At 24.6% G+C, this 15,574-nt stretch overlaps 1 protein-coding gene across 1 annotated transcript; it reads left to right on the top strand.

Moving 5' to 3' along the window:
* The first annotated feature begins 152 nt into the window (after positions 1-152).
* On the top strand, positions 153-8,357 carry LOC145833717 (lysosomal protective protein-like). The gene is made up of 13 exons (XM_082940874.1): positions 153-386; positions 744-852; positions 972-1,115; positions 1,625-1,789; positions 4,059-4,226; positions 5,319-5,435; positions 5,815-5,949; positions 6,758-6,910; positions 6,980-7,083; positions 7,160-7,232; positions 7,334-7,423; positions 7,677-7,778; positions 8,166-8,357. Exons 1-13 carry the CDS (start codon positions 187-189, stop codon positions 8,247-8,249), a joined length of 1,644 nt encoding a protein of 547 aa, XP_082797000.1. The 5' UTR covers positions 153-186; the 3' UTR covers positions 8,250-8,357.
* The last annotated feature ends 7,217 nt before the right edge of the window (positions 8,358-15,574 follow it).

The raw sequence follows: 15,574 nt of genomic DNA, 5'->3' as shown, positions 1-15,574 counted from the left end.
TTAAATATTAAAACTAAGGAGTTTTGTTTTATAATAGATAAACATAAAGCACACTTTTAAACATAAACTTTTATCACACATTTTAAACTTATTTTAATAGAAGAAAAATTAGCACTTTGAAATTTATATCTACAACTGTCAGTCGTTTAAATCAAAGTTAAATTTATCAAAAGAATTAAATTAAACATGAAAATATCTTCAAATTTCCTTGCATTTGGTTTACTGTGTTTAATAACTTTATCTTGTGGAAGAAATGTTAACCGTTACCAAAAAGTACATAGGATAGAAAGAATAAAACATTTACCAGGAGTATCAAATATAAAAAAACCAGCGATGTATTCTGGATATCTCCATCTCCAAAAAAATACAGCTCATTTATTTTACTGGTTTCATAAAATAGCTTATTTAAAAACAAATTTTAAATTTTTATCAAATAAATAATGTTCATATAATTTTTATGTATTACACCATTTACATTTGATAAGTAACTTTGTACTTTACTTTATTTGGTTTTCTTAGACTTAAGTTTAATTTTTAGAATTTAATTCTAATAAGCACAAAACATTGAAAAATAATGATGTTTACTAACCTCACAAAAATATATTGCTCGAAACATTAAAACAAGAAAAATAATAACAATCAGCAATAAAAGTTGCAGTTTATTACATACATTATTTTAAGTATAAAAAAGATCTCTATAGTTTTGCAAAACATTAAACTAACAAAAGTCTAACAAAATTAAGGCTCGTAGAAGCGGAAAAGAAAAACAACGATAAGTTAATTTTATGGCTTAATGGCGGCCCTGGGTGTAGTTCTATGTATGGATTACTAAACGAACACGGACCTTATGCGGTAAGCTTTTTTATAATAAATTGTTAATTTAAATAACTTTGATAACTTTAGGTTTTTTAAACATAATATTTTTTTATATCTTAACATTCAGAAACTAAAAGTATGTACATTTGTTTCAGTATGACACAAAATCGAAAAACTTGACTAGAAATCGTTACTCTTGGAACCGCTTAGCTAATGTATTATATCTCGACTCTCCGGTTGGAACTGGGTTTTCATATTCAACTAATGATACTAAAGCGACAGACCTAAGCGATACGTTTGTAAGTTGTAACAAGCTGTATATACACTATGTATTTCTGTAACAACAATTTAAACACAAGTCTTAAAAATTAAGTAGAATTAATATATTCATATTATCATAATTTAAAAAAAAAAGTTGCATATAAAATTTTTAAGCTCAAATATACTAAGTAATAATATTTATTTGCAGTAAGTATACAACAAGTAAATTTATGTTACAGATTACAACCCTAGCTAACTAACTTAAGCTGTATAATTGCCTTGTCCTGTAATTAATTAAAAATTTTAACTGGTATACCTACCAAAAAAGTTGTACTTAAACTAAAAAGATTTTTTCTTTATTTCCACATAATAGATTAAAGAGTGTTTTTTGTTTATAAGCAAGGATAAATGTAAGCAAATGTGTACAAACTTAATTGTAAACCTTTTACTTTAAAGTTTTTAAAGCGATCTATCAGTCATGCCGATAAGTAAAATAACTAGGTTAAAGCTCTATTTGTACAAATTGGTTTTAGTTTTATTTATTCAGACAGCAGAATTGAACTTGGAGGCATTGAACAGCTTTATGAATTTGTACTCAAGGTTTAAAAATTTCAAGTTATATTTAGCCGGGGAAAGCTATGCTGGAATATACATAAATACATTAGCTTCTCTTATAATTAATCATAAAGGACAACTCAAGAAACGACTAAAAGTATTAAATTTTAGAATATTCAAAAAAAAATAATAAAACATAAGTTGTAATTTGTTGAAAATAATGACAAACTTTAGTTTAAATAATAACTGTTTTTATTTTAATGACCTTTTTTTTTGTAAATACCTACTAGATATCGAATACTTGTAAATAGTATATTTTTCAAACGCTTTGTAAAAACTAGTTATTAAATTATGAACCAGCTTTAAACAAAACTAAAATTATATTTTGTCTAGAAGAACTTATATTTTTTTAGCTTTTTTAAATTGTCTTTTTTAGAACTAAACGTTTTTAAACAAAGTTTCAAATAAACTATTTATTTTTCAAACTTTGGTATTAGACATAAACTTACTACATTATCAAATGTTTTAATTAGGATAAATGTTTTGTAGGTAGTCTGCCTTTCTTAGATTAGAATCGGACATCTTTTGATAGTTTAAAATATAAAATTTGGTTAAAAAAACCATTGTAAACTTTCTCAACTCTTTAAACAAAAGCTATTAACAAGAGATCTTACGTTTACTTAAAATGTTTTAAAACATATAGTTAATTGTAGTGAAAGTAAAATTCTATTGCTATATTTTTTTAAATAAACATTTTTAGTAAAACTTAATCTAAAAAGTTTAGTTTTTACATAGTTTTCGATAAATATGATTATCTTATTTCAAGAGCTTAGCTATAAAATAAAAACTAAAAATATGATAAAATATTAAAAAACAGTACTTTCAATGATTGAATTGCTTATTTATTGTTAACTTTTCGATGTACATAATTTTAAACTTTCTTTTTATAGTGTTTTTTAAAAGAAAAAACTAAAGAGAAAAAACCTAGAAAATTACTGGAATTTATGAAAACATAAAATTTTGAGTTAAATACGATTATGTAAGATAAACTACTTAACAAATTATATTTATCATTTATTTTGACAGACTTTTTTAATTACTGTTGAACTTTTAGGTTTAAGTTCACTACATCAATTATATATCTATTACCATTATTTTCAGCATAGAAGATTGTTTTTAATTGAAATTTTGTGTTTTTTGTTGCTTTAAATCGCTAGTTAAAAGTCTAATTTTTTGTCTATAAAATTGTAGATCGTTGTATAAACTTTACACTAATTAAAAAATAAAAGTCAAGGTTGTAGTTTTAACTAGAAAACAATATTAAAACTTTTTATATATGAGTTTATTGAATACTTTGACTACACTTTGACCTCTTTTAAGGAAAAATCTTTCTGAATAGTGATAAAAGTTATTTTTTGAGCAAAACCTTATCAAAAAAACAAAAATTTTCCCTTAACAAGAAACAATTGGCTAGTTAGTTTTCGTTTCACAATAAATGAAATATTTACTAATTTTTCATGTAAATTTATAACTTTTCAGAAGTCATTTTACTTAAAATATTATTTATGGTAACTTTTGAAGATTCTTGTCTGACTGCCTTAAGCGTTAAAACTACTTTAGCTTAAAGGGGGTAAAATAAAAACTACTATAAAAATTGATTTCGAAAATTATAAGTAATTTCAAAATCAGCACCATGTCTAGTTGTTTACTTTTGATTATTTTTTACTTCTAATTCCTATAAAGTTACAAAATGTAAAAAAAGTTACCTAATTAAAATCAATAATACTAAAAAAAATAAAATAACGGACTACGCGTATAAATAATTTTTCAATTATAGTTTGATAATCGAAATCAGTATAAATAGACGTATGAAAATATTAGAATATACAAAAAAAATAAACAAATATATTTATCATAAGTTTTAATCATTGTTTTTTAGATATTTTTTATACGTGTTAGCCGTTAGATTTTTTAACACTAATCGAATCAGGATCCAATATAAAAATTAAAATATGTAGTGTCTTGTTTGTTTTTTTTTTTTGTTCTTATTTTATGCTTAAAGATCTTTTTAATCTCTAAAAAGTAGATTTTTAAGTTTTTTCACTTTTTCACAACATTTAGAAATCAATTTAGGTTTTTCGTATTAATTTATTTTAAGCGACAGTCTCAAAATATAGTAACAAAAAATTGGACTAAAATAATAAAATAAGTTCATTATTTTAGAACCTATAAGTTGAAAAAGAGGTTGTATAAAAGTATAACAAAAATCATTAAAGTAAGAAATAATTCCTATAGGTAAAACTGATAGTTATATAAACAAGATATTTATTTGGCTTACCCTCATGTTTGTCGTATACTTTTAAAGCTCAACATTTAACTTAGTCAGCTTAAAGTTTGAAGCAAAATAACTCTATGTTTAAAATTAGGGAGTTTTAATTGGAAACGCACTACTTAATTCAAAACTAAACGAAGAGAAACAAATAGAGTACTTGTATTATCACGGAATTATTAGTAAAAATTTACACAGTAAAATGATGGACAACAATTGTTTAGAAAAAAAGAAAGAGAATATTCAGAGTATTTGTCTTAAAGCTGTTAGTTGTAACAAATTTATTTGAACAATTAAAAACACTTTTAGTTCTTACTATTATACTTTTGTTTTACCGCTCCATAAACATTATATTACTAAAAAAACTATTTTACCTTTTAAATTTTTGTTTCTAATTGATTTTATATACTAAATGCATAAATGTTTTTAGATATAACTTGTTGTTGTGTTATATGAAAATATTTTACTTATATTCATAACTTAGATTTTTTATTTTAACTTGTTGTTAACAGGCTATCCTAGTTTTACTTAAATAATGCAAAAAAAAATCCTTGTTAATACATAAACACTTTAAACAAGAATAAAATCAATACTAGTAACAATTTAAACAACTAAGGAATAATTTTATCAAGAACTTCAGCATTTTTTATCGTTTTTTATATAGATATTTAGGTTAAGTATTTTATCATGTTAGACTGACCTGACTATGCTCAAGTTCTTTATTTTATAAAAAAAGATAACTTTACTTTCAAAGAACATTTTAGATTTTAGATTTTGTGCTATACTGAATAACAAAAAAGTATGAACTGATATATTTAAAACAAGGTACATTACTGATATTTCAGAAATATAAAATAAACTAATTTAGAAACTTAACTTTTTATAATCTGACACGTTTTAGCTTTTTCTTTATTAATTATATAGCAAATGTGTTACACAAGCAATAGTAAAAACTCAATGTTATATTGTGACTTTTTTATTACGAAATCTTGAATTGTGAAAAATCAAACTAGGACAATATAAGTGTTTATAGAGTTTCTATAACAGTTAAAACCAAAAATAAATTAGATTTAAGAAATGTATTTACAGAAGTAGGAAAATCAGAGTCGTACAATTTTATCAACCAACAAGTTAAGAATATTTAACCATATTTCTGTTAAACTATTTAATGAAATTTTAACTTACATCTCTTTTAAACATATCAACTTTATTTCAATCAAAAAAAATTTGATAAGGACTGCTTTTTAACTTAATAAACTTAAAAAAAATAAAAAGTTGTAAACATAAAAGTAAAACTTACATCTCTCTGTTTAATATTTAGAACTTATATATTTTTGAAACCTTATGAAACAAACAGAAAAATGAGCTGCAAGCTACCCTAAATGATCCAGCACTAGGAATTTATAATTATATGAATGAACCGTTTTGTAAAAAGGAAGCATCTGAAAAAATTAATAAGGAAGTTGACTACTACGTTTGTAAACTTAATGTTATATAAACTATTATATTAACTGACAGTTGGAATTAAAAGCTTTGATTCTTCTGTATTTCTTCGTTAATTATTTCTTAAAGAAATTTTAATACTGTTAATGATAAACAGTTCTATATATTTTCACCTAAGTGATATTTACAACTTTTTTCTTTTAATCAGTTGTTTAGTTTGAGTTTTTACAAAGAATAATTTTTTGTAAAAACTCTGTTCATATGTGTTTGGTAAAGTTGCAAACAGATGCTCTAAAAACATTTTGTAAACTTAAATGGTCAAAATTTTAATTTACTCGAAAACTTTATTTAAAATTTCATATTATGATTAAGTATTTAACAAACCTATTTTTATCAAAATAAATCTTTAGAGTGGCTATTACGATTACGATGATTACAATAGTAGTTCAGAAACTGATGTTGAAAATACTAGCGGCAAAAATAACTGGAATTTAACAGTAGTTCAAGAAATGGAGCTGGTTGACAAAATTAATGAAAAATCAAAAGTAAGATCAAAAATATTTTCTTTTATTAGTAATATTGAAACTTGTATCTACCTGAAAAAAAAATATTTTGGAAAAAATTCTTAAAAATAAACGAAACTAAACAGTCATACTTATAGGAGCGTCGATTTTCATTCTTATGTTTATTAAAGTCGAGTATGATTTTGTATTCATTATAAAGTAAAAAAAAATCTTAACATAGTTAAGAGTTTACCAAACTAAATAAAGTTTTTATTAATAGTAACACTAAGTATAAACTTTTAAGTTTAAGTATCAACATAAGTTTTTATTTTATTTAAGGACTTTTTTACAAGCATGTTTTATGATTTTAAATAAATAATAATTCTTAAAGTGTGAACGTAAAGAACAAAAAAAACTGTTGAAAAAAATCTAAATTAAAAAAAAATGTATTTGCTATTGCAACTATACTTTATATGAAAACATCTGTATTAAACAAATGTAAATACTTAGTTAAGTTCAGTTTTGTAACACGATGATGAACTTAGAGAACCATTTTTGAAAAAGTATTAATTAGTTTCGTCTTCACTAGAAGTCCGCTGCAGGCAGACAGAGTTATGAAAACTTAAATAGGCAGTCTTGCACTTTTTTTAAATATTATCCAAGCTGGCTTAAACTACATTAGTACTGAAGCATACCTTATGTGGGTACAGTCAAAAAGTTGACGCAACTAGGTCATTCAAAACGCTATCGGTTCATGATTATAATAAAATACCCACCTTTATTTATCAATTTTTAACGATAAAATTGTAAAGATAATACAATAAATTAATGTATAAACTTAAAAATTCAGATTTTGAGTCTTGAAAACATGAAAAACGGTATGGTAGTAGGTTGGAACACTTTAAAAGAAATTGAACAAAAGCTTTTAGTAGCAAAGAGTAGAGAATTGGAAAACAGAAAAACAATTGTAGAGCAATACGTTAATATGAGTTTAATGATGCAAGTTTGTTCAATTTTATTTCGAAAAACAGTTTTTTTTTTAATTAAATTTTATACATTGAAATGACAATAGGAAGAACTTAAATGCGTCGTCAATGTAGATTATGAAGAGTTTCTTAGAAGAAAAGATGTTCAGAAAGCTATACATTCAAAAAATATTCGCTACAAAGCTTGCACGTTAGATGTTTAACCAAAAGTATAGGTTTTAGAGACATATAACACAATAATCTTAACGAAATTTACTTACTTTTAGAGAAGTGATCGCAAGGCACTACAATCAAACTGTCCAAGATGTATCAAAACAAGTGTACAGTCTTTATCAAAAGGTCTATGAAATTTTTAAATTGTATAATATATATATTTTAAAATTCGATTACAAAATAAAAATAACTTTATTTGTTTTTTCAAGCTCAATTTTTTCTAACAGGGAGTAGCAATCTTACTGTATTATGGCGATCAAGATATTATGTGCCCATTTTTAGCTGGGCAGGCTTTTGCTGCTCAACTTGGTATAAAAGTACGAAAAGATAAAAAATAAAATCAAATTTATTGTTTTTGGAAGAGTCTAAGTTTAAAATAATAAGGAAATATGTTTAAAATCAAATTATTGCTAAAATTTAAATCTTATCCTATGAGAAATACTACTACTCAAGAAAAATTAGCGCAGTCAATTTTTGAATGTTTTACACTATACTAAACAAAAAGTTATAAAACAATTACTTTCTAAAAATCAAAACATATCTTAACCTATTGTTATTTTTTATTTTTAGCACAGTCTATCTAGACGTCCATGGTACACCTACAAAAATGGGTACAAAATAATTGGTGGTTATTACGAAAAGTACAGAAATTTATGGACTGCTACAATTAAAGTATTTTATTAGATCCCCTTACGTATTTTAATAACTTTTTTATTTTTTTTCTTAGTGCAGCGTTATACTTTTATCTTTATCTAAAATAAGAACATAGTATCTTTTTAACAAACCAACTTTTTATCTGAACTAAATATATAAGCTAAATAATAATGAAAATTTTAAGATTAAATTATTTTACTAATTTACAAATTCTAACTGTTTATGAACATAATTTAAAAACAAGCAACATTAGCATTTATATTACTTTTTGTAATAAATTTATTAAATAATTTACATTTAGATCATTTTTAAAACAGATTGAAAGTAACTAAAATAAGTTTTTAGTAGTAAAAATATACTGATTTAGCTTACTTTTATACTAACAAAGACAATACGTTTTTCTAGGGAGCAGGTCATATGGCACCATTAGATAAGCCTTTCGAAACGTTCACTCTAATAAGAAGGTTTCTAAAAAGATATAATAAATGAGAACAATTCTATTATATCTTCAAAACTTTAGATTTTATGTTGTAAAGTGTAATTTTTATACTAAGCTGATTTAATCTTAGATCTATTAAACTATTTAAATCCTTGGAATTTTTTGCAGTTTATTTTGTAAGTTCAATCAAATTTTCACTAAAAAGGAATATAAAACTCTATTTTACTTATAATTTTTATCTAATGGTCCTACTTGAATATTATAGTGTAAAGTATGGATAAAAGTTTTCATGATAAATTTCATAATTGTGTTATGTATTACAAACATTAAAACAACTTTTAAATTTTAATATTTATAGTAAGGGAAGTTGTTTGGTATGGACTCATACTATGGAGTATTAAAACAGTCGCTCCCTTTAGGTAAAAATAATAGGTTATAAAAACTTTTGCTATTTAGTATAACTTTTTACCATGCTAAATTTTATTTATTTATCTTGCAATAAAAAAATTCGAAATTTTATTTTTTTGGATCACTAACGATAGTAGGGGGTGCTGTACATCGAGAGTCTGCAGTTTTATATAAGTATCTGGCCAGATGTACTTATGAGAGTTCTTTACGGGCGACAGTACTTTTAAGATTTTTTAAAAATAAATTAAAAGCAGCTACTATAACAAACTAAAAATGAAACATACATAAAACAGGCAGCAGTTAACTCACAAGCAAAAGAAACATTTTTTACTATAATAGTTAGACTACTTAAATTTTCTTCTTCTAAAGTTTTTACTATAGTTAAAAACAAGAAACGTTTATGTCTTCTTCTAATATACCATTAAGTTATCCTAATACTTAGATTGAATTCATCCATTAAGTTAGCACAGATCTTGATTTTATTTGAGCAATATAATTTGAAGATTAAATTTTATCCAACTACCTAGTTATAATTTTGAAGGATTAACCTTTTACAACTTACAATCATATAGAAAATCGAGTAGTAGGTCTTTGACTGTCAAGAATGTTACAGTTTTTAGGGACCATTGTATCTTTCTATTTGATATGTTGTTGTTGGCAAGTAGCATTTTTTTTAACTTAAATTTTTGTGCAATTATCGTTATTTTTTTTTCACTGGTTAGACTACTTAATATTACTTTTTAAGAGTTGGAGCAAACATAATAAAGATTTGAGGTCTAATCTTATTTCACAAGAAAACTTTTTGGTACAAAAGTTTTTTAACGTTTTTAATAAGTTTATTTGAGTAGCAAATAGGCTCTAATAGTTTTTTAATTTGAATTTTATATTTTTTATCAGATAAAAATCTCAAATCCTTCATTTCGGGAGTTGATTTTTGAGAAGCTATGCGTTTTAAACTATCTAGTCTACGTATTGATATATGATTAACTAAAAGAGTTTTGAAATTTTATGAAATATACTTTCTATAAAACATAATTTTTTGTACTGCAGTACTCAAAATGTTACCGGGCCTCGTAAAGAATTAAAAAATAAAATAAATAAAGCAGAATCAAAACAAATCTTTGTAACGATGATTTTAAGATATAAATATAACCTATTTTATTTACCTACTTAGCAAGTTTTTATTTAGTTATAAAATAAGTTTTTAATATAACAGTTGTTAACTATTAAATATGTTTTCTAACTTTTAAATAGTAGAAATTTGTATTTATTAAATTTTAGCTAAAGTGACAATTTAAACCGTTTATATTTGAAATAAAACATAAAGCTTTTCGAAAATTAAGAGTGTAAGCTATACTTTATTTCACTGTTTTTTTATAAACAGCTGAAATTTAGCAAGCCTATTTTCAATTGTAGCAAGAGAACTTACTATCTTTTTTAGGGTTTAGATATAACATGTGCCTTTAATTAAAACCGTTTATAGTTTTTTTACAAACAAACGTATTTTAAGACTGTAAGTTTTTTTAAAACTTTATTCTTAAGCATACAAATATTTTCTAAACAGCTCTAATTTTGATATCGTATATTAACTAGTATGAACAATTTTACACAAAAAAAATATACATATGTGTGATTTTGAAGTATAACTAATTAACATGAGAAAAATTTATATAGATGAAGAGTGTAGACCTAGTAGCGGCGTCGCGTGGTGTGGTGCACTACCGCAATTGCACCACCTTATAATTTTGTTAGAAAAATGTTAGAAAAAATTAAGTATCTTTAACGTATTGGTGAATTTTTAGAGTAAAATATCTTATAATACTCCAATTTAAACAAGGAACTTTTTGCTCACTACAGTGCCACAGACTCTTAGCTGACTGCCGCAAATAAACTCAAAAAAATAAAAATTCATCAACAATTATCATAAAATCAATACCTTGCGGTTAGTATGCTAAGTTGAAAATTCCCTAAAACAGTACAGACTTAAGTATTATTCCACAACCTAATGTAAACAAAAAATTAAAACAAAGCTAAGCTACTGCAAAGGGTTATAGATAAGTTAATGTACCACATTGTTTTTTTGATAAGCTGTTCACTTCTATTAGAATAGGATAGTGAAAGAAAAAAAAAACTATAAGTTAAATATTTTATAAAAATAGAGAGAAAACCTACATTTAAGTCTAAAAATATGAATGATAATATTAATGTGCCTACATAAACTTAACTATAACTGATTATTGTATTCATTAAGTCAATTAAATATTTCAACTAAATTGTATTTATTCGTAAAACTTGAGAGTTTGAAAAAAATTATTAGGATTTTGATTTAAAAATAAAAATTATTTTAATTGAAACTGTCACATATTTAAATAAAGTAATTAGGTTTAACTTAAAACAATGGTTCGACTCACCATAAAAACTTAGATTACTTAGAGTAGAAACTTACTAACAATTTTCGAAAGTTGTGAAAAAAAAGGTTCTCTGAAGAATTTAAAATAAACACTCAACCGTTGTAATCTTTACTAATCATTATGACAATTTAACTATACAAAAATATAAAAATAATAAACTTAATAAATGTTTAACCTTTATAAAAATTACATGAAATTATTTTGCCTCAAATCAAAACACAAAAAAGTTATTTATATGTTTGTTATATTATGTTCTAAAACTTATTGCAAGTGTTCATTTTCCAAATAAAGCTTTAAGTTTTGCAGGTATTCAAAATTAAATATTCGGGTATTTTTAACACTTATTCGCAATGAACACGTTTCCAAAAATTAATAAAGCATACAATTCTTCTTATTCTATTTATGCAAAATACATCTTAAAAGAATTGTCATCTTGCTTTATAGTTATAAAATTTTTTATTTAGAATAATAAAAGCATCGAAAGAATTTTTTTTATTTTCACCTAAAAATCGAACGAATTTTTTACTTGTTCATTTTATATTTAACAGGACACGCTAAGTTCCAAGCCGCACACCATTCCCACCCTATCAAATCCGAGAACTGCTTACCGACCAAGGGTAAAGGTAAGGAAGGGTAACAGTGATAATAAAATAGAATTAAAAAAAAAAAAATAATAATTCGGGTGGTAATTGTGCGGATGGTAATTGTGTGCGGGTAGGAATCGTAAGTATATCAAATAAAACAAACACGTTTCCAAAAAAATAATGGCGCTTACAACTTTTATCATATATACACAAAAAATATCATAAGCGATTCTTTTAGATTTAAAAATATTATATGTTTGAAAAAAATTAAACAAAAATACAGATTACGTTTTACTTAAAAGCTCAAAGTATTTTTTACTTTTTTATCATATATAAATCAAGCACGTTCCCAAAAACTTTAATGGAGTATAAAATTGCTTATTGAGTTTACATAAAACTATCATAAACGACACTCTTTTTGCTTTATAAATAAGAAATATTTTACTTATTATAAACAACAACATTGAGAATTTTTTTCTTGACCTAAAAGTCCAATTAACTTTTAACTTGTTCTTTTTGTACAAACAAATACGATTACGAAAACAAGAGGTAGCTAACAAATGTTATTAAATTTACACAAAAATCATTTTATATTTATAACGTTTTTAATTTAAAGTAAACTAAAACATCGATTTTTGTTATTTTGATTTAAGCTCTAACTAATATCTACTTGTTCACTTATTACAATTCATATTTAATTTACACAGAAAAAGTCAAAAAAGATTTGTCTTTTATTTTACAGATAGGAGTTAGGACTTTTTTTTTCAAGGTTCAACAAAAACATCGAAAATTTATTTTTTCTGAACTAAAAGTCCGACTAATTTTTTTATTTTTTATTCTTTATAATATAAACACTTTGCAACGCATATTTGTTTCAAAAACAAACCAAATGTAGTCTTTAGCTAGTCTATAATTAATAAGAATAAATATTTCTTACCACCTTAACTCATTGAGAAGTCTAACATAGATGTAATGATTATTGTAAGAAGGTAGCTTGAAAATTGTGCAAATAATATTTGTTGAGTAAGAAAAAAAAAACTTTTTTCTGAACGTTTTTAATTATAATCATAAACACTTATTCTTTTTATTTAATCTAATATATTCGAGTAAGGTGGGTTAGGGTTAATGGTAAAAAAAAAAAAAAACCCCAAAAAAAAAACTGACTTAGCAAATATGCAAATGATTTCCTTAATTCTCAAGTTGCCCATTGTAAGATCTTTAAACTTTAAAGATAGGGAAAACTACCTAACATGTTTAAAAATTATACAATGGTTTCAATAGATTTCCAAGATTTAGTAGCCAGATATATCTGAAATATATATCCTTACCATTAATTGATAGAAAATAAGTTTATCTGTGATAATTTCTCCCACACTATTTATAAATTGATTAATTTCATGTGTAACTTAAATATATGACTATATAATTACCAATCCAATAGTTTTTTTAGTAATTCAGAACAGAGCTAGAAAGTATAAATCTATTGTGCTCTACACTGAACCCTGTTATTATGCATCAACTTACAAATTTTCAATTTGTGCATATAATTAATTTTAGCACACCAGATTTTTTAAACAGAGGATTTTATGTGGTCAAGGCAGGCACACTACAAACATACAAACAATTGGTTTTAAGTAACAGTCAGCAGCACCACCCCAAACCAATATACAATATTAGATTTGCGGTTAAAACAAACTATAATATATAATTTTAGTGTAATTGTGTCCAAATAATGTCTCAATTTTGACAAAACATAACAACTCCTAGAAAATTTTGATTTCACAAAAGTCAAATGTTTCTTCCAATTCAGCTTATCATCCCAATCCACACCCAAGTATTTTATACTATCCCTCTGCTCAATAAATTTTATTTTATTATAAAAAAAAATAAATCTTTACACTAAATTTGCAATTTTATAAAGTTTTATTGAAAAGAAAAAAAAAATTTTGAATAATTAATAAAAATTTTATTAGCATGCAACCATTTATCAACTTAATCCAACTCCTTATTAATAACTTCATTTAAATACTCAGGATCAATATGTTGGTAACTTAAGCAGGCATTATCAGCAAACAATCTCATATTTATCTCAGTAGAGGGAAAAATATCATTAATATAAGTAAGACACAACAAAGGACCCAAACAACAACCTTGTGGTATTACAACATTCACAATTTCACGCTCAGACACAACATTATTTATGACAGTTGATTGGCTTCTATCTTTTAAGTAGTATTTTAGTAAATTTAACATTGAACCTTTTATATTATAACTTATAAGTTTTGATATTAAAATTTTATGATTAACTGTGTTAAATACTTTAGGCAACTCCTAAAATACAGAGCAATTTATCAATTTTATATCACTAGCCTCAATTAATACACCACAGCACAGATGAAGTTTAACACCTTGTCCAGTGAAAGATGTTAAACTGTATCTGTTTAAAATTTTATCCTTAAGTTAGTTAATCAAGCTAGTTTTTAGATTTAAAAATTTAGTTTTTACATAGGCTATTTAGAAAATTTAAAAAACTTCAGAGCAACTGATGCTAGTTTGAATATTTTTGAAAAATCTGACTAGCTCAGGCTACTTAAAACATTTGTGAAAGCTCAGACTAGTTTTGAAACTTTTTACAAACCTCAGACTAATTACTATGATTTTTTTTCTTAAAAATTATATTTTGAATTATTTTAGCTATTAAAACTAATTATAGTAGTACCTTTTTCAGTTATTAGGTAATATTTTTTATTTTCTATTTTTATAAATTCAGGCCAACTCAAGCTGTTTTTATGTAACTCAAGCTAGTTTTTGGTCATTCATAGGAATTTTTCACTTCAAAAAGTAGTGTTCCTCACATAAAAAAAAAGGATTAAAAAGTAAATCTTAATGCCATATTTTTACTTCAAACAAAAGTTATTATTACCAACACCTAAAGCTGCTACTGTTGTATTTTGAGTAGAAACTTACACAAAAGTAATAATGTTTTATAAAACATTTTGTTAAACTTGAGCTTTGTCTCACAGCTTCTGCTTTGCAGACTTTCGCTGATGTTTTTGTTGATCTTATTTAACACGTGCATACCAGATGTCTTACGTAGTGGACAATGTATTGAACATTGCACGGCAAAAGACAATGCTGACGTCACTGATAGTTACCAGCAAATGGTTGCTTCATGCTTGCATGTATAAACCGTTTGTAGATTGACAACTGCAAGTTCTTTGGTTGAGGCTGACTGATTAGTCCTAATTAAGACAAAACCAGTATGAGTCTACCGAGGGCTTGTGGTCTGATGATTGAATTAGTATGATCAACCCTTTTATTTTATAAAAGTAACACACTTTATTTATTTATTCAATTTAATTTTAGTACTTGATTCTTCTTTTCAAAATAAAAAAAAGTATTAAAAAAATTATTGTTCTAAAACTTTAATAAAAATAAATAGTTTTTACTTCTGTATTATGTTTATGTACAATAGTATTAGTACTAATTAAAAAAAGCAGTAAAGTTGTAGTATAAGTGCTGAAACAACAAATATATTGTAGGGTATGCAGTAGGGTGCTTATAAATATGGGGGTGACCTTTGAGTTTTCAGCTAGAATTTTTTTAAAGCTTTGCAAATACTACTAAAAAACAACGTGAAAAATTTTAAGATAGTTTAAAAAAAATTTTCATCTTGTCAGAATTTAATTTTCTGAAAACCAGACAAATGCAGACTATATGGAACATAACAAGTTCAATCTTAGAACTTTTTGCTGTATTTTTCTTTTAATGTGGCCAATTATCACAAAAACACATTGTGCACATTTTAAGACGAATTAAAAAAATTGCAGGGAAAAAATTCTTGATTTTGTATAATTTTTTTTCACTTTTTATAAGTTTTCTTTAGTTTTCAGTTTTTTCTTCTGAAACAAGAAGTGCCACCATAAAATTCAAGCAAAGTGAATTCTGCTAAGCTGAAAATTCTTCAAAACA

The sequence above is a fragment of the Thalia democratica genome, chromosome 1, assembly GCF_965202585.1.
Source record: "Thalia democratica chromosome 1, ktThaDemo2.hap1.1, whole genome shotgun sequence".
Lineage (NCBI taxonomy): Eukaryota > Metazoa > Chordata > Thaliacea > Salpida > Salpidae > Thalia > Thalia democratica.
The sequence above is the reverse complement of the archived record's forward strand: the minus strand, read 5'-3'. Positions and strand labels throughout refer to the sequence as shown.

Coding starts and splice junctions, on each gene's coding strand:
- LOC145833717 (XM_082940874.1), top strand. CDS start 187: ATGAAAATATCTTCAAATTTCCTTGCATTTGGTTTACTGTGTTTAATA. Junction 1,116..1,624: donor CAGACCTAAGCGATACGTTT/GTAAGTTGTAAC, acceptor TTATTTATTCAG/ACAGCAGAATTGAACTTGGA. Junction 7,779..8,165: donor TATGGACTGCTACAATTAAA/GTATTTTATTAG, acceptor ACGTTTTTCTAG/GGAGCAGGTCATATGGCACC.